The sequence below is a fragment of the Gekko japonicus genome, unplaced genomic scaffold (genome assembly GCF_001447785.1).
Source record: "Gekko japonicus isolate JY-2015 unplaced genomic scaffold, Gekko_japonicus_V1.1 scaffold180, whole genome shotgun sequence".
Classification (NCBI taxonomy): domain Eukaryota; kingdom Metazoa; phylum Chordata; class Lepidosauria; order Squamata; family Gekkonidae; genus Gekko; species Gekko japonicus.
This window is the reverse complement of record NW_015174278.1, coordinates 778,956-805,439: the sequence shown is the minus strand read 5'-3', so window position 1 is coordinate 805,439 and position 26,484 is coordinate 778,956. Positions and strand designations below refer to the sequence as shown.

The 26,484-nt window shown below is 48.4% G+C and overlaps 1 protein-coding gene across 1 annotated transcript in view; it reads right to left on the bottom strand.

The window, feature by feature from the left end:
* Window positions 1–23,979, bottom strand: part of DLGAP3 (discs large homolog associated protein 3) — a 67,941-nt gene extending 43,962 nt beyond the window's left edge. The window contains exon 1 of the mRNA XM_015423821.1: window positions 22,954–23,979. Within this exon, the coding sequence (XP_015279307.1) occupies window positions 22,954–23,979 (1,026 nt within the window). The remainder of the gene's footprint in view (window positions 1–22,953) is intronic.
* Between the last annotated feature and the right edge of the window lie 2,505 nt (window positions 23,980–26,484).

Here is a 26,484-nt window from a genome sequence, read left to right as displayed (position 1 = left end):
GCGCCCTCTGTTGGATCAGATGACTAATTTCAACAACAACTTTGCTTATTTATTTATTTATTCGACTTCTATACCGCTCAGACCCGAAGGTCTCAGAGCGGTTTACAATTTTTGCTGCAAATGCAGATGATCCTAATTCTATGGCCACATTTTTGTTACAGGGGTGGGGGTTTTTCCCTACCAGCACCCGGGTGGGTTTGTGCTTGCTCACAGCTCTTCCGGCAGTTCGCTGATCAGCGTGCATCTGCAGTTGATTTTTTCTTTCTCAGTGTAGATCTTCCGGCGCGCGGCCCACTGCAGTCTCGGCTTAACTCTCCCGTATTTGGCTCCGCTTGCGCCTGCGTTGCTGTGCGCTTCACCGTTGCGCCGTTTCTTCGTCATTGGACGCCGGGTACTGGGTGCCGTTGTTTCCTTGGCCGCCAGGGATCGCCGCATCACGATGCTGCGCTGCTGTTTCGTCCTCGCCGTCACCGCTGCCGCCGCCATTGCTGATGTTATCACCTGCCGCCGTCATCGCCGTGTTGTTGCCGAATTCCACCACGTCCCCACACAGAGGAGGAGGGTGCCCCCTACCCTTCTAAGGGTAGGTACCCATTTATCTACTTGCAATTTTACTTTCGAACCGCTGGGTGGGCGGGAGCTAGGACAGGGGCTGGGAACTCACTCCAGCCGCGGTGGGTCTCGAACAGCCACTAGGGTTGTTCCTTGATGTTACATGCAAGCAATTAAACAAAGACTGGAGGTAGTGGAGAAAGAGAGGACCTCTGACAAAGATCAGCTTTTAAGACTCCAAATGGAAAAATCAACTTTTGCTCTGAGATTTCAAGGTGTTCCTGAACAGAAGGGTGAGAATCTGAAGGAAATCTTAAGTGAAGCGTTGGCCCCAGTGACAGGTTTAACAGCGGATGTATTACAAAGCGATATGGATATGATCTACTGGACATATCCAGAATTCATCAAGAAAAAAAACCCTCCCTGGGGAGATAAGAGATCTACAAGAGATGTGGTGCTCAAGGCCACAAATGGGACAACCCTAAAAATCAAAGACGAAGAAATCAGAGTCTTAAAAGACATACCATTCGAAATAAGAAAGAAGAGGAAACAGTACAAAAACTTAACCAGCTTTTTGCAGAAAAACTCCACACCATACAGATGCATAATACCTGAGGGACTGGTCTTCAACTATAAAGATAAAAAAGAAAAGATAGTCTCTGTCTTAAAAGCGAAGATGTTTTTGGAACTGCATCAAAGACCAGTGAATGATAAGAGAACTACAGAGGAACAAGACATGGGAGAAGAAAGCAGCACATATGGGTCAAGAAGTTCGGAATGCACGGTGAGCAGTAACCCAGAAGAGGACTACAAATCAGAGAAAGGGGCTGCGGCCCCCAAACCCCTGAAAGTCCAATCGAATTTTGATAAAAAGAAATATAGAGGAAAGAAATTGAAATAATATAATTTTATAAGCTTGAAAGTTTAATTGTTTAAGCTGTACTTACCTGATTTAAACATACAAATACCAGTTTGTAATAGAAGCTGTAAGAAATAGCTACATTTTATTAACCATATTATAGAGGGAACTTTGATTAAGCTAATGACTAATCATTTTGTATGATCCTTGTGTAGCTTATCTTTTAGTTTAGTGTTTTAGTGTTTTGTAGTGTTGCAGTGTTTGTAGGAAGAAAATAAAAAAACAACAACCCACTGCCTTATAGCTAAAAGTCACCCCTAATACAACATGTTGCAACAGAGTCCCTGCACACATTCCACCGCCAGCCCTCAAGGGTTGACGACAAACCAAAGGACTTACATGCATGTCTGAACTTGACAACATTCAGGTTGAACCTCTGAGTACATTCAGAAGAAAATCTTAGTGCCTTAGCCCAATGGCTTGATCACAGCAGCCTTTGGGTACAATGCCCCAAGGGAACTTGATAGATATTCCACCATGTGGTCATCAGATTTCCTTCTGGGCTAAGGGTTGCTTTGCTCATGTTAATACATTATATTCAGTTTTATAAAGTATATAAGAAAGTTATGTAAAGGTTCATATTTGTAAATTGCTGAGAGCTCATTTACTAAATACACAAGTTATATTGGTTAATGTATGTCTCGTGCAGTGCAAATGTAAGCCAGCCTACTCAGAGGCAAGTCCCATTGAGGTCAATGGGGCTTACTCCATAGTGAGTGTACTTAGAACTGGAGCCTTCATAAGAACATAAGAACATAAGAGACGCCAATGTTGGATCAGGCCAAAGGCCCATCCAGTCCAACACTCTGTGTCACACAGTGGCCAGAAATACCAGTGCCATCAGGAGGTCCAGCAGTGGGGCCAGGACATTAGAAGCCCTCCCACTGTTGACCCCCCCCAAGCACCAAGAAGACAGAGCATCACTTGCCCCAGAGCCTCTAGCTATACCTTGTGGCTAATAGCCACTGATGGACCTCTGCTCCATATGCTTATCTAATTCCCTTTTGAAGCCGTCCATGCTTGTAGCACCCACCACTTCCTGTGGCAGTGAATTCCATGTGTTAATCACTCTTTGGGTGAAGAAGTACTTCCTTTTATCCGTTCTAACCCGACCGCTCTGCAGTTTCATGGAGTGCCCACGAGTTCTTGTATTGTGAGAAAGGGAGAAAAGTACCTCTTTCTTTACCTGCTCTTTCCCATGCATAATCTTATAAACCTCGATCATGTCACCCCTCAGTCGTCTTTTCTCCAAGCTAAAGAGCCCTAAGCGCTTTAACCTTTCCTCATAGGGAAAATGTTCCAACCCTTTTATCATTCGAGTTGCCCTTTTCTGCACTTTTTCCAAAGCTATAATATCCTTTTTAAGGTGTGGTGCCCAGAACTGCACACAGTATTCCAAATGAGGTCTCACCATTGATTTATATAGGGGCATTATTATATTGGCTGATCTGTTTTCAATACCCTTCCTAATAATCCCCAGCATAGCATTGGCCTTCTTTATTGCAGTCACACACTGTCTCGACATTTTCAGTGAGTTATCCACTACAACTCCAAGATCTCTCTCTTGCTCAGTCTCTGCCAGTTCAGACCCCATCAATGTGTATTTATATTTAGGATTTTTGGCTCCAATGTGCATCACCTTGCACTTGGCCACATTGAACCCCATTTGCCATGTTGACGCCCACTCGCCCATCCTTGACAGATCCCCTTGGAGTGCCTCACAATCCTCACTGGTTTTCACCACCCTGAACAACTTTGTATCATCCGCTTCATTTCCCTATATTTAATAAAGGGTATCTAGCTCTGACCTGGATAGCCCAGGCTAGCCCCATCTCTGATCCTGTTAGACATCAGAAGCTAAACAGGGTCAGCCCTGGCTAGTATTTGGATGGGAGACCTGGAAGGAATACTGGGGTGTGATGTGGAGCTAGGCAATGGCAAATCACCTCTGAATGTCTCCTGCCTTGAAAACCCTATGGGATCACCATAAGTCAGTTGTAACTTAATGGCACTTTCTACCACAATGTTCCACGTATTATTACTTTTTTTTTTGCAATGTAATCCTAAACAGAGTTACACTGCTGTAAATCCATTGAAGTCAATGGGCCTAGAAAGAGGAAACATTGTTTAGGATTGTACTGACAGTTTACCTAGGATATAATAAATTAGTCTAGGCACAACAGGGTAAAACTTATTTCCCAGGTCACCTGTTACCCATCTCCTTCACACAGGTCACCTGTTAACCATCTCCTTCACACTCTCAATCCAGGGAGTTGGATGGACCAATTATTTAAGAAACATTTTTGGGGGGAGCAGTGTGTGATACAAGTCATAGACTTCCAACAGTTCTCTCTTAGGTTACCAAATAATGGAAAAGTATTTCCATCGATAATGTCCAATACCAAAATGTATGGATTTACTGAGATGCTTTACCCAGGTGATTCTTAGGAAGAGCTACTGGCAACCAGGTAGAAGGGAAGTGCCCACTGAAGCTATCTGACATGGAAGTGCTAGATGTCTAGAAGAAACTCCAGTCCTCTATTCCACTAAAGGTTTTCTGATTTTGCTGGCTCTTCCTTGTTTATTATGAGAGGGAAGGCAGCATGGTATAGTGTGATCTTGTCAGATCTCAGAAGCTAAGCAGTGCTGGTACTTGGGTGCGAGACCACCAAGGATGGTTCTGCAGAAAAAGGCAATGACAAACAACCTCTGCTTCTCACTTGCCTTGAAAGCCCCTTGCTAGGGTTGCCATAATTCGGCTGTCCTTGCTTACTGCCTTCCCCATCCAGTGGCAGTCCCTTCTCTTAAGGTAAGAGATCGATGTCCTTGATTAAGACCATCCACTGCAATGTCTAGAAGTTCCCACATCACAGTTCCCTGGCTGACAAGTCCTGGTCAAATTTCACCCATGACTGGAGCAGTAGAATGGCCCAGCTAAGACCCAACACTCCAGATGTTTCCCTTACCAGGTTCCAGTGACAGGCTGGCATCCTGTGGGTGATCAGCAGAAGAGCAAAACAACTGGAGGGAAGCAAGAGGCTCGAACAGACGCAGCTGCCTGTTGGTCTGCCTCTCTGAGGCAGCATCAAGGAGTGTCTTCCCCTCTTTGCTCTCCCTCGCCGAGGCGGGCAGATACAGGCTAGGTTGGGGAGTGTAATATCACAGGCTGGATAGGCTGAGGCTTTTCATCCGGGAAGCCCTTCCCATGGCCCACTGTGGATGAGCAATCAAGCAGAGTGTCATTCACTTTCTCCTTCCCTTAGGGGAAAAAAAGCCCAGTGAGAGACAAGCTAATTAATCAGAAAGGGACAATCCTGTTGTGGAACTAATGGGCTGGGTGGACATCAAGGGGTTAAATGGGAGAGGCAGGGCAGAGGAATGTTCGGATCACAAGGGGGGAGAACTGGGAGGTGAGTGGGGCCTGTTTCAAACCTGCAGCAGGATAGCCAAACTGTACAAATCTCCAGCCTTTGGGAGATGGGAGGCATCCCTGGGCCATCTCTAGCCACGTTGCCCAAGGTTGGCACACATCCTGCTCCCTGGTTCACTGGAGCCTGCCCCATTCCCAGGACCGTGGCTTTAGTGAGCTCTTTGGTGGATTGCCACATGTGGTTGGCATTCATTGCCTTTGTGGGTCATGGGGGGCAGGATGACCTTTTCATTTAGCCCTTGTGTACTGCTCGGATGGGATTCGACAATGCAAATAGTTGTGAGAAGACTGCTGGTGGTGGCCGTGCTTGGGCAAGCTGGTGCAGCGGCCCACGTGGAGGACTGATTTTAAAAAGCAGAACAAATCCAGCCTTTTTAATCTATGACAATTCCTTTTAGAAAAAGAAAGTGCAAGTTTAAGAAAAAAAGAGAGTGGTGAGAGTGGCAAACTAAGTAAAAGGGATGTTGCGATTTCCTCCCCCGCCACCTGTGTGCAACATGGGGACATACTGAGTTTAGGGGGACAGTACAGTCCTCAGCAGAGCCACACCTACGGTTGCTAACCTCCAGGTGCCGGCTGGAGATCTCCCGCTATTACAACTGATCTCCAGGCAAACAGAGATCAGTTCACCTGGCAAAAATGGCTGTTTTGGAAGGTGGACTCTACGGTATTATACTCCATCAAAGTCCTGCCCCTCCTCAAACCCTGCCCTCCTCCGGCTCCACCTCCTAAATCTCCAGGGAGTTCCCAACTCTAAGCTGACAACCCAATTGATAACCTTCAGGTGGGGCCTGGAGATCTCCTGGAATTATAGTTGGTCTCCACGTGACAGAGATTAGTTCCCCTGGAGCAAATGGCTGCTTGGGAGGGTGGACTCTATGACGTTATGGCCCACGGAGGTCCCTCCCCAAGCTCCACCCCCCCAATCTCTAGGTATTTCCCAACCCAGAGCTGGCAACCTTTGGATCAGATAGTTCTGTGCTCTGAGCTCACCTCACAGGCTTGTGGGGGCCGCAATCTGGTCTGACCTTGGCATGTGAGGAGAGAAGGCTGCAGCCTTCCCTCCTGGGCTTTTCCCCTCACCTGAAACCAGCTATTTGCCTGATTGGGGGAAACTCATGCATTCTGAAGGTTGCACACAAGTTTCTCTAACAGGGCAAATGATTAATTCATCATCATATGGCATTGGGCCATAGAATAGCCAGGAGATCCTAAGATTGTCTGGCAGCCAAAAGTTCTATCTCTTTAAGCGTTATGCACCAATAGGTGGCAGGCGAGACTTGTTTTTAAGGCAAGAGATGTTTCAGAGGTGGTTTGCCATTGCCTGTCTTTGCGTCGCGATCCTGGTATTCCTTGGAGGTTGCCCTTCCAAGTACTAGCCAAGGCTAACTCTGCTTGGCTTCCAAGTCCTGGGCTATCCAGTGGCAAAAGTAACTCCCCAGTAAGGTTGTCAACTATGGGTTGGGGAAATTCCTGGAGATGTGGGGGAGGAAGCTCAGCAGTGGTGTGATGCCATACAGTCTACCTTCCCAAAAGCAGCCATTTTGGGGAGGTTTTTTTGCATTTGTATGTGTCTGTGTGTGCCCGTACCTGGAAGTTATGACTAGGCTTACCAAATGCTGGCGGGGGATCTGCAGCTCTTTACAGGATCCCTGCCGTGGGGGACGGCGATATGCGGTGCACCCGCCGTTGCCAGGATGTGACGCTATGCGTCGCTCTGGCAACGGGGCTGTTTGGAGTCCCGTTGCCAGAGCGACGCGTAGCGTCACATCCTGACGACGGCGGGTGCACCGCGTATCGCCGTCCTCCGCGGCAGGGGTCCTGTAAAGAGCTGCAGATGCCCCGCCGGCATTTGGTAAGCCTAGTTATGACAACCTCTGGCAACTCCTACTGGGGCATGGAGGACATTCAAAGAAGTAGCTTGCTAGCCTGACTCTGCCTCCCAGCCCTGGTATTCTTTGGAGGTCTCCCAGTCCCATCCAAGTACTTTCCAGGGCCAGCCTTACTTAGCTTCCCAGATCTGATGAGATAGGGCTTGCCTGGACTATCCAGGTCAGGGCCTTCCCAAGCAGCCTTTTTGTCCAGGAGAACTGATCTCTGAAGTCTGGAGATCAATTGTAATTCTGGGACATCTCCTGGCCTCTCCCAGAGGTTGGCCACCCCACTCTCTGGGTTCATTTCAGACTGGAAAAATGGTGTACGAGTGGTGGTGGTGGAGGGAGCCTAAGCCCCTTTTCTCTGTGCCCCATGGTCTGAAGCTGGTTCCCTGCCCCTGGGAATTGTATCCCTAGCCCAGAACTAACAACGCATGTCTGATAGAAAGTCTGGAGCAGACCCAAGGGAGATGGGAGGATAATATAACATACAGTCAGGCCCCCCAAGTCTCCCCTAGGCTGTGTTTAGAGACACAGTGGCTGCTAGGGTTGCCAGGTCCCCTCCTCAGCCATCCCTCCCCTCCTGCCAGATGGGTGGGAACTATGTGGCCCACTGATCAGCTGGAGTGTCCTTTGAATCTAGCGGGAGGGAGGGAGGGAGGGGGCAGTCGTGGGCTGTATGCTCAGCTCGCAAAAATACCACTTAAAGGGTCTTTTTTTGCAAACGGGATGGGGGCTGTGGTGCTGGGGGAAATCAGTCCCATGCGCCGCAGCCCCCACCCCGCTCACAAAAAGACACTCTAAAGGCGTGCAGCCCATGACTGCCCCTTCTCCCTCCCTTCTGCTAGCTTTGAAGGGCCCTCCAGCTGATTGGCAGACCATGTGGTCCCTGCTGATCAGCTGAAACCCTTTAAATCTGGCAGGAGGGGAGGTAGAGGGGTGGCCGTGCGAGTGACCATGCTTGGGGGCAGGCCTTCCCTGCCGGCCAGCTGGCCAGGGGTAGATTGGTGCCCCCAAAAGTGGGGGAACCCCTGCAGGGACCTGGGAGCCAGCAACCCTAGTGGCTGCAGCCACAATGCTCCCTCTAAGCTGTGGAGTCATTGTGAGCAAACATCCTACCTTGTGAGCTACTGGCACGGAAGTTGTGAGTGAGCCATTTGGCTACTACAAAAATTAGTTGGCTCTGGAGCCATCCTTCCTGAGCTGAGACAAAAATGTGTGAGCTGGAGGTTAAGAAACTGTGAGCCAGCTCACACTAACTCATCTTAGAGGGAACACTGGCTGCAGGTAGTCACGCTGGTCCAAAACATAATTGACAAATAAAAAGTTGTTAACATTTTACCCGTCTGTAGCTGTGTTTTGCCACCCTCTAGAGCCAGCCTCGCATCCTGGGCTTCTTTGTCAGGTCGCCAACTCCAGCTTGGGAAGTTCCTGGAGATTTGGGGTTGGTATCTGGGTAGAGTGGACTTGGGGGGAAGAGAGGGAGCTCAGTAGGGGTGTGATGCCCTGGAGTCAGCCCTTGTACTCCAGGGGAACTGACTTCTGCCATCTGGGGCTCAGTGGTAACCCCAGGAGACTCCAGGCCCCTCCATTCTGTGCAAGGGAGGTTTTTGTAGACAATTGAGGGCAAGACTCTTCACCCAGCTTGCTGATCAGGGAAGGCGATGGACGTTCTGTGCATATGAGATCATTAGGGAGGCAGATCCTTTCCAATTTGTGCTAACCGGTGTGCAGCCAAGCGCCAGGGCGCTTTGATGAGCAACTTGGGTGCCCTGTTTCCATGCACCAGGTTGGGGGGGGGGACTAGGGGGGCAAGTTTGGCATTTATTTTGCAATCACCACCTGTCAAATAGCAGCCCAGATAATGGCTCCAGGCTCGTCCCCAATGGGGGGAGATGCTGGCGGCATTATTATTATTATTTTAAAAAATAACCTTTTAAAACGGAGTGAACCGGGAGAGGTGTGCCTGCCTCTGTGTAGACCTGGCTATCCAGGTGTGTGCTGTGGCAGCTGTTGGGGAGAGGAGGAATGTCCTAATGACGCAGGCTGGTGAGAGGCAGGCCAGGGACCTCTGCAAATGTCTGTGAGGTGCATGCTAAAGAGGAAGCCTGGAGGACAGGATGTGGGAGGAGGATGCCAAGGACAGAGCTGAATTGTGATGCTGAAACGAGCTTACGTCCCCAGCTGCAGCAGGCAGGCAGGCATGCAAGGAGGATCTGTGAAAGCACCAAAAGGCATTCAACAAAGCAAGCAACCTTGGGTTGGCCTCACGGGTCTAACACAGGGGCTGAAGGGGGCATTTGCAGGAGGGAAATCAGTGCCTGGTGGCGGAGGGCAGCTCCCTATCCCTTCTACCTGATTCTCCCCTGCACAACCACTTGATGTTTATTGCTCCCCTCCTGTGACCCATTAGCCCTGTTCACAAGTCACAGTGAACATACATAACAACTTGTGTACAGTGTGGACTCGGGTTTTCTTTAAAAGTGTGCAGAGTAATTATCATGTTACATTCAACACAAATACAACTGAATGTGTGATTGAAAAACATGCATTTATCCTGGTTTAATTTGTAAAGTGAATCTTACAAACACATATACACGCGGGATGTACATGCATTCTCTAGCCCTGTTCATGTGTTACACAGGGACAGGGATTATAAGAATGATGTTGTGTGGATGATTTTACCTCAGCATTTGGGGGGGAGATCCCAGAGCATCATACTGGGGAGTGGCATCACTTACAGGTTACCATAGAGTTTGGGGAGTGAGAGCCTAGAGCTTCACACCGTCACAGTGGCATCACTTCTGAGTGCCCAAAGTGGTGGGGATTGCAGGCATGACCTGGTAAGCCAGGGGAATTCCATCCCCCATCTTGAGGTTGGCAACCTTACTTAGCAGAGAAATGGAAACTGAGGGGAAAATGTTTGTGTGTGAGGTTTCCCCCCCCCCCTGTACTAGGGTTGCCAGGTCCCCTCGCCATCATGGCAGGCGGATTTGGAGGGCATTCTGGGGGTTGGCGGGACATCAACACAATGATATTGCCGAGAAATGATGCCATTGCATCGGCGATATCATGCTCAATGCTCTGGTTTTTGGGCAAAACTCCATGGTGGCTTTTTTGCCTTCAAAACCATAGAGTTTGCCCCAAAACCAGAGCATCACCATGCAACGTCCTCAGTTGGGGGCATCATGCGATGATGTCCCTGTTTGGGGGAGGGGTTTCCCCTCAGCCAGCTGACTGGTGGCAGATTGAAGCCCCCAAAAGCACCGGAACCCCTGCAGGGACCTGGGGGGTGGCAACCCTATTCTGTACTGCAGAAGATCCTATCACCATTGCTATCCTGATGGGGGAAAGAGGGGAGGAGTAAGGTGTGAGGGGGCAGTGGAAGCAGTGAGCAGATCAGGAATGGGGATGTGGACATTATTCCTGCCCATTCTCTGACATCTGCTGCTGCCTTGGAGGGGGTGTATTTTTCTACCCCCCAGGTGGATGCAGCCACAGAGATGCCTCACCATGCGAAAGGTGCCTTAGATGGTCTTCAATGGCTATACTCAGTGCAGAAGAGATAGTATGGCCCCGGTCACACGTAAAGGTTTGGCCCGGGAGAGGGACGGATTGGGGGCGCAGCAAACGGGCGCGATCTCACAGCAACATCTGGAAAACGGCGCACACCCGTCCCCGATCCGTCCCAACCCCCGAAAAGGTGCAGCAAAAATACACCACCTACCGAGGTGGTTCTTCCAGCACGGCCGGATCAAGGCTGGCCGTGGGATCGCCGGCGTGTCCTTCTGCCGGCGCTTCCCCGGCTCCTGGCTGAACTGCACATGCTCAGACATGTGCAGTTCGGCAGTCTCCGGTTCCCCACTGTCGCTTTCCCAGGCATCTGATCGTGCCGGGGAGGGAATGCACCGCAGCTCAGGGGATCAATGTGATCCCGCCGCCGCGTGTTTCTTTTGGTGCGGCTTTATAAAGCCACACTTTCGCCCGTTCCTTTCCCCCCGTGTGGCAGGGACCTATGTTTCTTTTATTTAGATAAAGGATGGGAAAGGTGTGCTTCCTTTGATAGCACAGATCAGGAGAATGAAAATTTATTTAAATGAGTTAATTGCCCTGTTTCATTCATCTTCTTATCCATCACCAGATGGTTCGTCATCTGCCTTTTCACTAGTTAATCTGTGGATTAATCCATTATTTGTTTGAAAGGCAGATCTTCCAACAGCTAAAAATAGATAGATAGATGATAGGTAGGTAGATTAGATAGATAGATAGATAGATAGATAGATAGATAGATAGATAGATAGATAGATAGAGAGAGAGAGAGAGAGAGAGAGAGAGAGAGAGAGAGAGAGAGAGAGAGATGAGAGAGGAGAGAGGAGAGAGAGAAAGAAGAAGGGAGAGATAGGAGAGAGGAGAGAGGAGAGAGGAGAGAGGAGAGATGAGAGATGAGAGATGAGAGATGAGAGATGAGAGATTGAGAGATAGATAGATAGATAGATAGATAGATAGATAGATAGATAGATAGATAGCAAGCTGTTAACTGCTTTGAGCAGCTAGGAAGTGGCAGGATAGAAACAGCAATAAACTTGAAAACTGTGGATTCCCTCTGAGCTGGGATGAAGCAAGTGCAGGAGCAAAATAAACCGGCTCCAGCCTTGTCACATCCTGCGAGGTTTCATGCCCGCTTTGTCAACCTCAAGCACTAACACTCACTGGCTGAAACTAGCCAGGAATATAAACGAGGAATACACTGCTCAGAAGGACAGAAATCCGGGAAGCCGATCCAGGAAATTAGGCAAATTTATTCTTCAGTCCCTGGCTGAGAAATGCATAGTTGGATTCACTGTACAATGGACCAGAGCAATCCTTATTTCATCACTTTTTAAAGAGCCAAAATGTATGAGAAACAGAAGCAAGGGGGTGTAATTTTATAGGACCTCCAAGCTCAAGGGCATGCTTCCCCCGACAAACCATTCCTAATACATTACTATCACATCAGACCCATGGGGTAGGGGGAATCAAATATATTATGTGTACCTGAAACCTGTGAAGCTGTGACCAGCATCAGCAGTAAGGAACATGATAACGGGACTGTCCATGTAAATAGTCCAGTCCCATCTCTCTCGAAAATGCTGTTGGAGGAAGGAGAGGTGGAGGAAAACACCCATGGAGTATTTGCAGCACTACTCGATCAGGAACAGCAATGGATTATAAACAGATTAGAGCTTCTGAAGACCAAACTGGCTGAAAGCAGATCCGAGAAGCTGTTGCAACCATCTTTACTTAATGTTTTGTCAGACGAAGGATCTGAAGTGACCCATAACATACTCACTAGCACTTTACCTATCCAAAATTCTCTATGTGGAACGGAAGAGGTGATGGAGATTCAGATAAACCCCCTTAGTAATGGTGATGCCAGGCTGGTGGATGATCGGCGCGCCAAGAGAGCTCATGAACCAGTATCTAATCCTACTCACAAGTCTTTAAGAAATGGTAGTGTTTTCTTTGATACCAACAAATCCCTGGAACAATTAACAGAATCTGACTGACTGTTAAAGGACCCATCATAAAGATCTTGTCATGGAATATTGCTGGGTGGAAGAATAAGTTCTCTGACCCAGTGTTTAGTCGGTTCCTAAGAGTTTGATATAATATTATTACAGGAAACCTGGGCCCAGTATGAGATAAATTTAGAGGGCTATAGGACATTTTCCCCTTTATCTTATTAATCTAACTTTTTTGGATGCAGCAAAGTGGGTTTAGCATTACTCTGCTCAGGCAGTTCTGATGTAGAGGTCCTACCCTTTAAGGACTGTGATAATCTGGCCCAAGTTTTCCTTTTGAATGGTTTGAAAAAAACTTTAATAATAATTAATGCATATACTCCTCCATGTCCTGATAAACAATCCTTGACTGATTATTGGGACTCTATATCAGAGCTCCTTGAGGAGCTGGAACAGGAATTCCCAGCTTTGGACATTATAATAGCTGGCGATTTCAATGCTAGAGTGAATCAGAATGGATTAGATCTGGCAAGGAGGTTGGGTTTAAACCCTGATGAGGCCCTGCCTACTTGTATGTCTGCTTGCAGATATTCTAAGGATACCCTCATTAATGATGCTGGAATCCGTTTGCCCTTTTGTGTATTCAGTTTAATTTGGTAATACTGGATGGTTTTGCCTGTCATGATAGTCCAGGGGAATTTACCTATGCCACCAGATGAAGGTGCAGTGTGGTGGATTATATGTTGATTCCTCCATCTCTCATGGGACAGATGAGATCATTCAAAATTTGGGGGCATGCAGAAAGTGATAATTTCCCCCTGATATTGGTTCTAAGCCAGTTTCTTCCACCCAGGAGTCAGGATATTGTTATGGATGAATCAGAAAAGATGATAAATAGAATCCCCAGAATTCAATGGTCACGTAAAGTGGCTTGTAAGGCTGCAGGATTTCTCAACTCAAACACCCTGGAAGAATTTGTTGCAGTATCAAGGAAGCCACCCCAAATCTCAGAGCTGATTCATTTATATGACAAAATTACGAATCAGCTTGCAGATGCTCTTAGGATGCAATCAGTGCAGCAACAAGCTCCTAAGGAGACAGGTGTACAAGGGCTTTTCTTTTACTCTTGAGTAGCTCACTACCACCACCTGATCAATTTAGGGATTCCCCACTGGGAGGATCAGGACACTCAGCTCCCCTTCTAAGCTCTGAGGCCTTGCCTCTGTGTCTTCCACTGCCCAGTGCCTGGCAACCACAGGAACAGTTTACTGCCTTGGGTGCCCTTGGAGGAATAGCAACTTGCCAACCCCCTGGAGCCCCTTTTGAAATAGCATGCCTAAAACAGTGAAGGTCTATGTGGTATGGAGAACCAGTCCCAACATCAAAAGCTTAAAATATTTATTAAAAAGAAAATGATGACAAGCTTACTTTTAGCACAGCACCAGGTTGAACAAGAAAGACAAAAGAAATTTGGTAAGAAATGCAAATCCGCTGTCCCATTCTCTAAATGTCGCCTAATTGGACAGGCCTCATGTAGTTTAGCTAGTTACAAAACTTCACAAAGTTTCCATTACCTTGAGGATCTTCCCAGCTCTGGAGGTGAGCTCATGATCAATGGCTGCCTGCTCAAAGGAGAGCTCTGCCTGCTCCCCTCCTAGATGCAGCCCACAAAGGCAAAAGGGCCAACTTCCTGTTGTAAGGATGTTTTATCAAATCCAGGTCAGATGGGGTTAGAGCTTTTCCTGTAGGTTCTAGAAATTCCCTTCCTTATGATCTCTCTGGTATTCTCATTCCTCCAAATCTATGTTCCCTGCTAGCAGAAGGGTGTGTGTGTGTGAATTGGCCCACACCATTGTCTCTTCTGCTAAATCTATTTGCATTTCTTAAGAGATGTGTCTGGAAGGCCATGGGCTAATTTCCTCCCCCCCCCCCACACACACTTGTTTCTAGCTCAGAGGGGAAAAATGGTTAAAATGCACCATGGAGCCCTTGCTCGTTGCCAGCCTCCCAGGAGACAATGCATTTCTCCACAACCCCTACTATTTAAGCTGTCATTATTGCTACTAACTAGGAATATTCTTAAGCTTCCAACCCAAAAAGAGGACATTTCATCAGTTTCTTTTAAAAGCTCAAAAGAGAATGGACACTAAAAAAAGAGGACATGTCCTCTAAAAAGAGGACATCTGGAAACTTTATAGGTTGGCAATTTTCAGGATAGGCATTTGACCCTCCCAGCCTTCTTCTAGCATCATTTATGACCAGTCTGGAATGAACACTCTACATGCAATGAAGCAAGGTGGTAGAATGAACCACTTCAGACCATTGTTAAAAATGTCTCCCCTCATAAAAATTCCCTGAAGTGAGAAAACTAACTCATTGGATACAAAGGCCCAGCCCAACTAGTTTTCTGCTTGCAAGGAAGCTTGTAATTTTTGGAGCATAAAAACATGACTCTTCACACAAGAACCCAGTGTGTTGTGGTGTTGCCAATTCTACCACCTCAGAAATTAGTTTCCTCATTCTATCACCCATCTATATATATAAAAGAAAGTCCCCTCACTGTAAAATCGATGCACAGCCCAAACCTCTGGACCTAGAAACACGAAATTCAAGGAGAGCGCTCCTAACATGATGTAGATGCTCACTAAGAAGGATTTTTTAGAAATTCGACCCCTAAGTGGGTCAAAAGGGGTAAAATGTGCTCCCCCATTGATTCCTATGTCAGCCAGGCTGCTGCCTCCTTGCACCCCCCACTCTCTGATTGGTCAGCTATAGAGCTCAGTGTTCTGAGGTAAAAAAAAAAAACAGTTACAGGAGACTGCACAGAGCTAATGACAGTTGAGGAAATCAGGAATGGCCAACCATAACCTGTGAGGTGCAGTAATGCTGCTGGCCCAGCCTCTCTGATGGTTTCCAACATCCCCCTCACCTCCTACACCTAATAGGCAGTTGTCAAGTGCAGCAGCAGTTGTAGGGTGTTTAAAGCCATGAGGGAGCCCACCCCAGCAGTAGCGCCTTAGTGATCCTGCCAGTCTCGCCTCCACAGTGGCTTCTAATACTCCCCCCCACTCCCCCTCCTATACTGGACAGGCAGCTGCTTGTCAGGTGTAGGAGAGGAGGTGGGATGCCTACAGCCACCAGGGAGGTTTGCTCAGCAGGATTGCCTTAGTCCTGCTGCTGGCCGAGCCCCTCTGATGCCTTTAAACATAATCCCCCCCAACACCAGACAGACCAGTATCTGTCAGGTGTAGGAGCAGGACCAGGGTACTTTAATCCATCAGGGACGCAACCCCAACAGGATCACCTTAGCAGTGCTGCTGGCCCAGCTTAGCTACACTCCCACCCACAATGGAAATATACCCCAAATTTGTAGAAAACTGGTTTCCTTTATTAGGTTATTTGACTTCTCACAATGTGCGTTCTAGAAAATTGGTTCATATGAACTTGCTTAATATCTGATAGCTCGGATGGTGTTTTGAATATGTAATGTCCCAGTTCTAAAATGTAACATAAATGAGAAGCATTTTTGTAAAAAAAAAGGGGGGGTATGCCCTCCACCCCAAATTCAATGCCCCGGCCAAACCCTGCACCAAGAAACCCAAAATAAGGGGAGTGCATTCCTACCATGACGTCACCCCCACATGAAGAGATTTCTGAGAAACATGACTCCTAAGGGGATAAAAAGGGGCAAATGTGTTCCCCCATTTGTTTTCCATGTGCCTGGCAGGCTGCTGCCTCCTTGCCCACCCCCTCCCCCGATTGGTCAATTGTGTAGTTCAGAGTTCTGAGGTAAAACCTGCCTACTTGCACCCACCTCCCTCTGATTGTTCAGGTGTGGATCTTAATGTTCTGAGGTAAAAACACAGTTAGAAGAGACTGCAGACAGTTGAGGACAGTTACAGAAATCAGCTATTCAAGACTCCTGAATAGATATTTTTCAAAAAAGCCAGCATGGCAATTGAGTTAATGAATGTTTATGGGGAGATAGTAAAGGACATTTCTAGGCGCCATTTCGATGTGTGCCTCCCTCATGAACCTAAAGAAATGTCCACCACATCACCACTCCCTCAAACCAACTCCCCCTCACACCTCTCACCTCTTACTGCCCCCAAGAAAGCTCCTGACAAACATCGAGCCAGATACACCAACACTACAAGGAGGAGGCAACTTAGGAATGTGGCAAAGACATTTGCACATAGTACTCCTGTGGAGCACTGAGCTGCCCAGGCCAAGTACCAGCAAGATCATCCTGAGGTGCTCAGAACAACACAGTCTCCATATAAGCAAAACAATCCAGGAACACGAGTAGAGAGGCCATCACTTTCATGGAAGGTGGCAGGAGCTGACTTAACAGACGACTATGTTGCCTTCTCCAGAGTGAGCTCATCAAGCAGCATGGTGATTCCAGCACCTGAGGGCAGAACCACCAATGTGGTCTAGAGAGAGGTCCTTCCGTAGAGAGGAAAAAAGTACGTATGTCTCACTTCATGTCTTACGCTACAATTTTCTCCATTAGAATTCCTACAACAAATGTCACATTTCAAATTTCACATTATCAGTATTATAACTGGATTTATGGAAGCACGGGTATCAAGCTAGTGTGTACATACAGACTCAATCAATACTATTGCCAAGACAGATATTTATCCATCCCATGCATATACATTTGATTCTTTCTGCCTGGATGCAGAATTTTGCATTGGTCCCTGATGAAATTCATTTTGTTAATTTCAAATCAGCTTTCCAAGATACCAAGTTTATTTTGAATTTTATTCCTACCTGTCAGCTAGCCCTCCCAGCTCTGTGCCACAAGGATTCCCTCCAGCCTTTCATCTCTTTGAAACTAGAGTATGATGATTCCAAGCTTAGAATCCTGGTTAGCTGGAACTGCATTGTTTATTATTTATACCCTGGTTTTCTCCCCAATGGGGACCCTTTGCCGCTTAAAGCACCATTCTCCATTCCTCCATTTTATCCTCACCAGCCACCTTGTGAAGCAGGTTATGCCTGGCCCAAGGTCCCCCAGTCAGCTTCTGTTATGTACTGAGCCAGGACAGTACCAGGAAACTGATGAAACTTGAGTCACCTGAACAATGGGTAGCCAGGATCCTGGAATGGACCTATAGATTAGGAGTTGTACTGTAAATAGCCTATCACGGGGAGTGTGTGTGTGCGGAGTGTGGTGTTTTGCATGCATATAAGCAGGGCCCCTGCTCTGCTTGAGTTGTCTTAGAGTTAAGCTGAAATCACTAATAAACGATGAGCTGATCACTTTACGCGTCTCGAACCCAGTATATTGCCGCTTCCATGGCACAGCTGAGATTCAAACTCGGATCTTCCAGAATCTAGTCCAGCACACTAACCACTACACCAGAACCTATGTCATGGGTAACCAGTGTGACTTTCTCACTGTGGTGATAGGGTTCTCAGCCTCTGGGTGGGGCCTGGAGATCTCCTGGAATTACAAGAGATTAGTTCCCCTGGAGAAAATGGCTACTTTGGGGAGTGGACTCTATGCTGAGGTTCCCTCCCCTCCCCAAACTCTGCCATCCCCAAGGCTCCACTTCCCAAATCTCCACAAATTCTCCAACCTGGAGTTGGAAACCCTAAGCCTTTGGGTGGAATCAGGGCTATTTTGGGGCAGGAACGCACAGGAAGGGAGTTCCGGCTGGCTTCCAAGTTGGCCATGCCTAGCAGGAACTCATTAGCATGATAGGCCACACCCAACAGCAGGAACTCATTAGGATTGGCTACATTAGGGGTGTGTGGCCTAACATGCAAAGGAGTTCCTGCTACAAAAAAAAGCCCTGGTTGACAACAAACAAGGTAAGCAGAATAAGAAGCAAAAGGTGGGTGTGGCTGGATGAGCACACTTCTGGTAACATGGGGGTGTGGCCTAATATGCCAATGAGCTGTGCTGTCATGGGTGTGGCCTAATATGCTAATGATTTTCTGCTGTTGGGTGTGGCCTATTAAGCTAATGAGTTCCTGCTGGGCTTTATCTACAAAAAGAGCCCTGGGTGGAATAATGTAGTTTGTACATTCAAGCTCCACCACAAACCATATCAATGCCAGGGCTAGATTAAGGTATTTGGTTGGCCCAGACAAAGTACAGTCTTCCCCTCTGGGGCTTGCCCTGCAGGTAGTCAAACCTAAGCCATGCCCACACAGAACTGGCAGAGGGCTTGGCTCTAGCCAGTGATGGCCCAGGTCCAGAACAAGATGCCAGTCCCCTCACATACTGTGGGTGTCTGGGTATGGGCAGATTCCCTGCGGTACTTCAGCACCTTTCTTCATTTGCTGCCCTAAGTTTGTGATGGGTATCTCGGCAGGAGAACCAGCCTCAGTTCCTGCACATTCTGGCTTAACGTTATTTCAGACAGACCTCTGAAAGCAGCTAGAGAGTAAGGTCGAAAGGTAGTTGGCTCTCCTCTCCTCCAAATTCACCCAAAAGGCCGCATCAGGAGCCAAAATGTCCCTCTTGCTTTAATTCTCTTTGGGAAAGAATCCCAAGGGAAGTGCCTCCCCTTCCCCTTGCTACCTTATCCTGATTTTTACTCCCTTGCTACCTCCTCTTTCTCTGAAGGCAGGGGAAGGGAGAATTCAGACAGCATTTAAAAGGAGGACGAGGTTTTTGAAAGAGGGAGCCAACCTTAAAAATGAAGGTATTACAGAAGTCCCAGTTTAGACAGCAGAGGCAGCCCCTTTACATAGCTAATTCGTTGCATAGGGTTTACATAGCAGCCCCTTTACATAGGGTTGCCAGCCCCAGATTGGGAAATACCTGGAGATTTTTGGGGTGAAGCCTGGGGAGGATTTGGGGAGGGGAGGGATCTCAGCAGGGTATAATGTTGTAGAATCCACCCTTCAAAGCAGCCATTTTCTCCAGGGGGACTGATCTTGGTCATCTGGAGATGAATTTGTAATAGCGGGAGATCTCCAGGTGCCACCTGGAGTTTGGTAACCCTATGAGAAGAGGTCTGCAAAGAGAGCTCAGGTCTGCAAAGGCCAAAAGTCTGGGCAGTCAGCCAACAGGAGTATCACATTGAAGAGAGGCATTCCATCAAAGGTGGTTTGGGAAACCCTGGAAAAAAACTAGGGAAAAAGGATTAGACGACTTGTGTGACTGCACTCTGGTCACAGAACCAAGCCAAAACGCTCTGTTTGAAAGTGCCCCCCCCCCCAGGATTTCCAAGGATTCCTGGCTTGGATCCTGTGGTGCAAGATCCTGAAATCTTTCAACCAAAATGCTTCACCTCCTCCTGCTGGGTGCTGCGAAGACAGATGTTGTAGGAAACAGGCCACAGAAAGAGATGTTGTTCAGCACCTCCCACAGGGTAAGAGCCCCCCCCCCCCATGCAAGCATCCCAAGATATAATTTTGCAAAATGTGTGCTGCAGAGGTGACAGTGTTGCACAAGGCCTGGAGAGACCCAGGTTCAAATCCCTGCTTGCTACGGAACTCACTTGGCTGACTTGGTCTAACTGTTCTCCCTCAGCCTAGCCTACCTCACAAGGTTGTTGTGAGGATAAAATGGAGAAGGGGAAGAACCACATTCACCACCTTGAGTTTCTTGGTGGAAGGGGGACACAGAAACGTCCTAAAAAATAAAACCTGGTATGTCCTGATCTGCCCTTATTTGCCTGCTTTCCTACTCATTACTGTATGGAGTGCATGGACTGGGCCTGTGCAGAAACTGCCCTCCGAGAGATGAGAGAAGTGGCTCTTTCTAATTGTTTGTTTGGACCCATGGGGCTCTCAGATGTGCTTTGACACATTGGGAAGCAGACAGCTGCTGGCTTTTCAGAAATCTTGGGCTCTTTAAAACCGATAGCTTTCTCCCTTTCTTTCTCCCTCTCACACACTTTGTGCTTTTTTACAGGAAGAGGCTATTATAGCTCTGACATTTCTCTAATCACTAACATCAAGGCGCAGAGCTGCAGTGCATCCTGGGAAAGTGGAGGAGAGCAAAGGGAGCTGAGAACAAAATGGCAAAGCTTTCTGGGTCAGCAGGAGGGAGCCTGGAGGTTGGGGGAAAGGCTTTGAAAGGGACCCGGCCCCCAAGGGCAGCATGCTTATTGCATGGACTGAAATTTGTCCCCAGCACCAGCATGGGGCCCTGCTTATATGCATGCAAAACACCACACTCCGCACACACACACTCCCCGTGATAGGCTATTTACAGTACAACTCCTAATCTATAGGTCCATTCCAGGATCCTGGCTACCCATTGTTCAGGTGACTCAAGCTTCATCAGTTTCCTGGTACTGTCCTGGCTCAGTACATAACAGAAGATGACTGGGTACCTTGGGCCAGGCATAACCTGCTTCACAAGGTGGCTTGCACCTGCTGGATGACCTTGAGCAAGCCATAGTTCTGATAAGAGCTGTCCTTGAAAAAGAGCAGTTTCTGTCAGAGCTCTCTCAGCCCCACCTACCTCACAGGGTGTCTGTTGTGGGGAGCGGAAGGGAAAGGAGATTGTAAGCTACTCTGAGACTCCTTGGGTAGTGAAGGGCGGGGTATAAATCCAATCTCTTCTCTTCTTCTTCTTCTACCAGCTGGGTCAGCCAACTATATACAGTCCCTGGGGCACACCCACCAGTCCCATTGGAAGGTTTGAACTTCCCGCCACAGTTCCTATAGGTGCTAACTGGGAGGCTCAGGATCCTAGTCCCTATTGATCTTTTGGAGCCAAGCTTGGGTTGCATACCGCTGGCGCCTAGTGGCGGTCAGCGGACAGATCTATCTGTCTGTCTGTCTGTCTGAGATAGGCTGGGGGCTGGTGCTCCCGCGTGGAACACCTAGGAGCAGGAACTGGGGTGTCGGGAGCCCTGGCTAGCAGATTTACCAGTGCGCTTGGCTGCAGTGGTGGAGGAGCCTCTTCCGGCGCAGGGGCAGAGGCAGGCGGCCTGTTGTCAGGCTGTGTCCTGGGGACAGAAGCCTGCTCCTGCAAACTTCCATCAGTAGTTTCGCGGTCGGGGCTGTCTGGCAGGTCCGTGTCACTGTTACCCAGAGCATGGGCATTCTCTGAAGCCAGGAGCAGGCGCTGTCTCAGCTGGTTGACATGCCGCTGCAGGACCTGGCTGTCTTCCGTGGAAACCTCATAGGACACGGGACATGTGGTGCGGATTATTTGGCCAGCTATCTATCTATCATCTCCCTCTCTCCCTCCCTCCCTCCCTCCTCCGAGGAAATTGTTCACAATTTGTTCTTCTTAGGGCTCTAAAGAAGAGAAGAAGAGGAAGAGAATGGATTTATACCCTGCCCTTCACTACCCAAAGGAGTCTCAGAGTGGCTTACAAACTCCTTTCCCTTCCCCTCCCCACAACAGACACCCTGTGAGGTAGGTGGGGCTGACAGAGCTCTGACAGAAACTGTTCTTTTTCAAGAACACCTGTGCCAGAACTATGGCTTGCCCAAGGTCATCCAGCAGGTGCAAGTGGAGGAGTGCGGAATCAAACCCGGTTCTCCCAGATTAGAGTCGGCGCACTTAACCACTACACCAAACTGGCTCCTGGGTGGCCGAGGCAGGTGGCCAGGGGATACCATGGTGAACCCACTGATGGGTCATCTGCATAGGGTTTAATTTTATTTGAGAAATCAAACCAAACCAGGTTATGGAGGACAAAATGCTTGTTGTTATAATGTGTGAGCTTGAGAAAGGTGGATCCATTTATTGCAAAGGTTATATTATGGAACAGCACAATGTCTCTCTACACACAATCCACCCTGCAGGATCCCGCTCAGTATACATGTCTGTTCCCTGTAGTATAGGCGGCTGAGCTCATCCCTGCCACGATAGCATTTCTGGGCTCAGGACTTGACTCTTTACCACAGAACTGAATCACAGGCACAAGAGAAAGATCTTGGATCAAGAAGACCTTTGGGGGAGAGATCTAAACCTGTTGCTGCTTGTGGTGACCCCAGTTGCATGAATGGTGGGTGGTTATACCCCTTTGGAAACTATCCTACCCCAGTCTGCAGTGCTGCGCCCTTTCACCTACAGCATTCCACACTGCGTTCCATGATACAGTGTGACCAAGAGATGGAACACTGAGTCATTTACTTCATTTATAGTCTGCCTTTCTCAGTGATACTCAAGGAGGATTACAAAATATATTTTAAAAAATTAATCATATCCCCCTCTTTTTGCACTGATGGGGACCCAAATTAGTTTACAACAGTCTCCTCTCCACACTTTATGCTCACAACAACCCTGAGGGGTAGGTTAGGCTGAGAGAGAAAGGGAGTGACTGGCCCAAGGTCACCCAATGAGCTTTCATAGCAGAATGGTGATTTGAACCTGGGTCTCCTCCCAACCTACTTTGACACTCTAACCACTACACACCAATGTTCCCTCTAAGCTATGGAGTCCTTTGAGCAAAAATTCTCCTTTGTGAGCTACTAGCATTAAAGTTGTGAGCAAGCAATTTGGCTACTGCATAAATTAGTTTGCTCTGGAGCCATCCTTCCTGAACTAAGATAAAAATGTGTGAGCCAGAGGCTAAAAAACTGTGAGCTAGCTCACACTAACTCAGCTTAGAGGGAACACTGCTACACACTCCTGTTGGTGTAGGGACACTATTATAGGCTAGGGCTTAGAGAAGCCAACAGATCAAAAACAGAGATGCAAAGGCTGCTATTCTACAGCTGTATAGCCTCTACCCACCTCCTTACCTGAAGATAATGGTAGGACCGGTCCTTGGCTTTTGCTTCTTGGAGCATCAAGGCTTTCTCTTGGCCTCCTCCAGAGCTGGGATAGGCTTCCCGCGCCTGGCTGACTGTCATGGTGTGCCAGGAGCTTCTCTTGAGAGTCTGGCCATCCAGGGACATGGACATACCGGCGCAGGCCAAACATTTTCCCTCCCCACCTCCACCCTTCAGACTCTTCAAGGTCAAGTCTCTGAAGGCACTTTCTGGAGCGTCCACGCAGTACTGGGTCGCCTGGTCAACGGCGTGTTGCCTCCCAGACACCATGTAGCTGCTGTCACTGTCCAAGTTGTCATCTGAGCTCCACCAGCCCATCATCTTGTTCCGGTGGCGGGAAGAGGAGGAGGAGGAGTCCAGCTTGCGGTCTTTGCTTTTGCTGCGCTTGCCATGGCGTGACTGGCGGTGGTGGTGGTGAGGGTGGTGGTGGTGGTACGTTCCGTCACCTCCTCGGCCTTCCATCTTGGTGCCGTTGTACTCCCGCTTGGATGGGGCTTCCAGGGAATGCGACTTGGCAAAGAGTTTCTGGACTGAGTGGACAAGGTGCCGGATGCGGCTGGGGCTCTCACTGCGTGGCTGCTCCGTGCTGCTGGCACGCTGGTACTGCAGGGTGTGGAAGCCGTCGTGGTGGAGGGGCAGCTGCTTCTCGAACTGGTCAAGGAGGGTTGGGGGCAGCCGATTGATCTTGCCGGAAGGGTGGGCGGCCGCCATGCACTCGTCACAGGAGTCGTACTGCTGCGGTGTGTGGTGCATCCTCGGGAAGGTGCTGCTGCTGCTGGCGGCCGACAGGGGTTCCGTTAGGCTGAGCGGTTGCTCGCCGGAGCTCCGGGATGGACAATAGTGGTCCAAGGAACACGGCTCACTGGGACTGAGAAGGTATGGCTGGCGAGATTCCTGGTTATGGTGGATGTATTCCATTGGCTGGTCGCAGGCCTCTGGGATGCAGTGGCAAGGGTGTTCCCGTGACTGGCTGCGCTCCCCATGGTAACTCTTCATTGTGTCATAACCATGTGCGTGGCCTCCTCATTTTGCCGTCTTGTGGGGTGGTGCTGGGAGGACACGTGGCACCTGGAGAAACACCAGCAAGAATGACAGTGTTACGGAAATACCATGTCAGGATGTCACCATCTCTGGAGATCACCATATCTGGGCATTTTTATTGGTTCCCATTAAGATGGCTCTTTAACACCCTGACCTGGATAGCCCAGGCAAGCCCGATCTCGTCAGATCTTGGATCTGCCAAGTACTTGGATGGGAGACCTCCTTGGAATACCAGAGGTGGGAGGTGGAGGCAGGCTTTATTCAGTCACCTCTCTGAATATCCTCTGGGCCTCCAGTAGGGGTCAGTCACCAGAGGATGCCATGACTTCCAGGTGCGCACACACTCACACGCGCACACACATGCACATATAAAAACACACACACACACACACCCAAAAAATGATTCTTTAACGGTCACCACGGAAAAATGAGTGCTTCTGGAGCTCACAGTTCAGTCTTCATTGATGGATCCAGCCAGGTGTTTCACTTTGTCCTACCTCACACCCTTATTCACCATGATTTTTTTGTCCATGAGGATCACAGGAGCCCAAGAAACATTTTTGGATGGTCAAAAGGGACGGCTCAGTCCTCTTCTGATGACTGGCTAGGTCCAGTCCATGACCTCCGGTAGCTGGTAGCTACCAGCTAGTGGACATACCTCATGTGCTGGGTTGGGAACGAGGGTTGCCAGCTCCCGCTTGGGAACTTCCTGGAGATTAGAGGGTGGTGCCTGGAAGAGGATAGTGTGGGGATGGGAGAGAGATCAGAGGTGATGTGAAGCTGTAGAGCAGTGATGGCGAACCTTTTATAGACTGAGTGCCCAAACTGCAACCCAAAACCCACTTATTTATCACAAAGTGCCAACACAGCAATTCAACCTGAATACTGAGGTTTTACTTTAGAAAAAAAACCTCATACATTAACTTAAGATGATCCAAACAAAGTAAGGAACGCAATCCCAAATGCTTTCATTTACTTAAAATTATTTGGCAGAGAATTCGACACTTTAATGATGGTCTGGGCTCTGAGTGCCACCTCTGGCACCCGTGCCATAGGTTCGCCACCACTGCTGTAGAGTCGACCCTCCAAAGCTGCCATTTTAACCAGGGAAACAGACCATTGTTGCCTGGACATCAGTTGTGATTCCAGGAGACTCCCAAGCCACACATGGAAACTGATAACCCTAGAGGTGAAGAGGAACAGTTTGGTTGCTGGAAAGGCGAAAAAAGTCTGAGATGTGGCGGCTGGCTGGAGAGAGACATGAACAGGCGGCATGCTGTTTGCTTTTGGAGAAATTGATGCCGCTGTAAAGGCTAGCATTGTCTGTCTGGGTACCTGTCAGCTTCTCCCAGGCTATGTTTGTCAATAGGCAAATATTACAAAAGCAACATAAGTCTCCACTTACCACAAGCTATCTTATCACAAGGAAACCGACCATGTAAAAGGTTCCCAATCCACTCTGCTAAGGCCCTGGCTTGCTAGCTGACAGTTAGGAATCCCTAGACATGCTCTGTAGTGTCAAAGAGATGCTATTCCCTTCGTCATACCTTCTTCTACCACATCCAGTTGTCCTGCTTGGTCCAGAAATTCTCACCCTCCCTCTTACACACATCACCCTCCTTCTTGCACACACTCCTCCACATGCAGCTGCTGGGCAACCCTGGGTCAGTCACAGTTCTCTCAGAGCTGTTCTCTCAAGAGGAGCTCTCTCAGAGCTCTCAGCCCTTCCTACCTCACAGTTTGTCTGTTGTGGGGAGAGGAAGGGAAGGAGATTGTAAGCTGCTCTCAGACTCCGAGTGAAGGGAGGGGTATAAATCCAATCTCCTCCTCCTCCTCTTCTTGCTTCCGAGAGACTTAACAATAAACAACATCTTAAATAAAGTTATACCCTCCTAAATCCATTGAAGCCAACGGGCTTAGAAGAATGTAACTGTGCTTTGGATGGCATCATTGGTGGAGTAAGTTGAAGCCGGTTGAAAATATCTGAACTGCTGCTAACATTGTACATTACAGGAAGCCACGTGTTCAAGAATGTGGAGACAAGTATTGCAAGTTTAGCAGAATTTTGCTTTGCTAGGATTAGGATTAAATCCTGATAGACAATGTGTGTGTGTGTGTGTGTGAGAGAGAGGAGTGTTCTGCAGCTACAATAAAACCCCCCACACTTTTCAAAATCGAGGTGGCATGTCACTTGTGATGTGTGGGGGTTGGTGTCCAAAGTTTATTTTTTAAAATTACGCAATTGCACAGTAGTGTTCAGCAAGCACCTTCCATTTAAATCCTCATGGTTCAGGTTTTGTGCATGCATTTTAGCATTAGTTCATTAAATGAAAAGGAACAGAAAGGAAGGCAAGGCAGACTTCTTCTGAAACTGTCAAGCAGCTGTGAAGCCCCATTTACAATTTTGCCTAGCACTAGGGGATTCTCTGCTGTGTTATTGTGCACTGTGAAAAAAGGGAA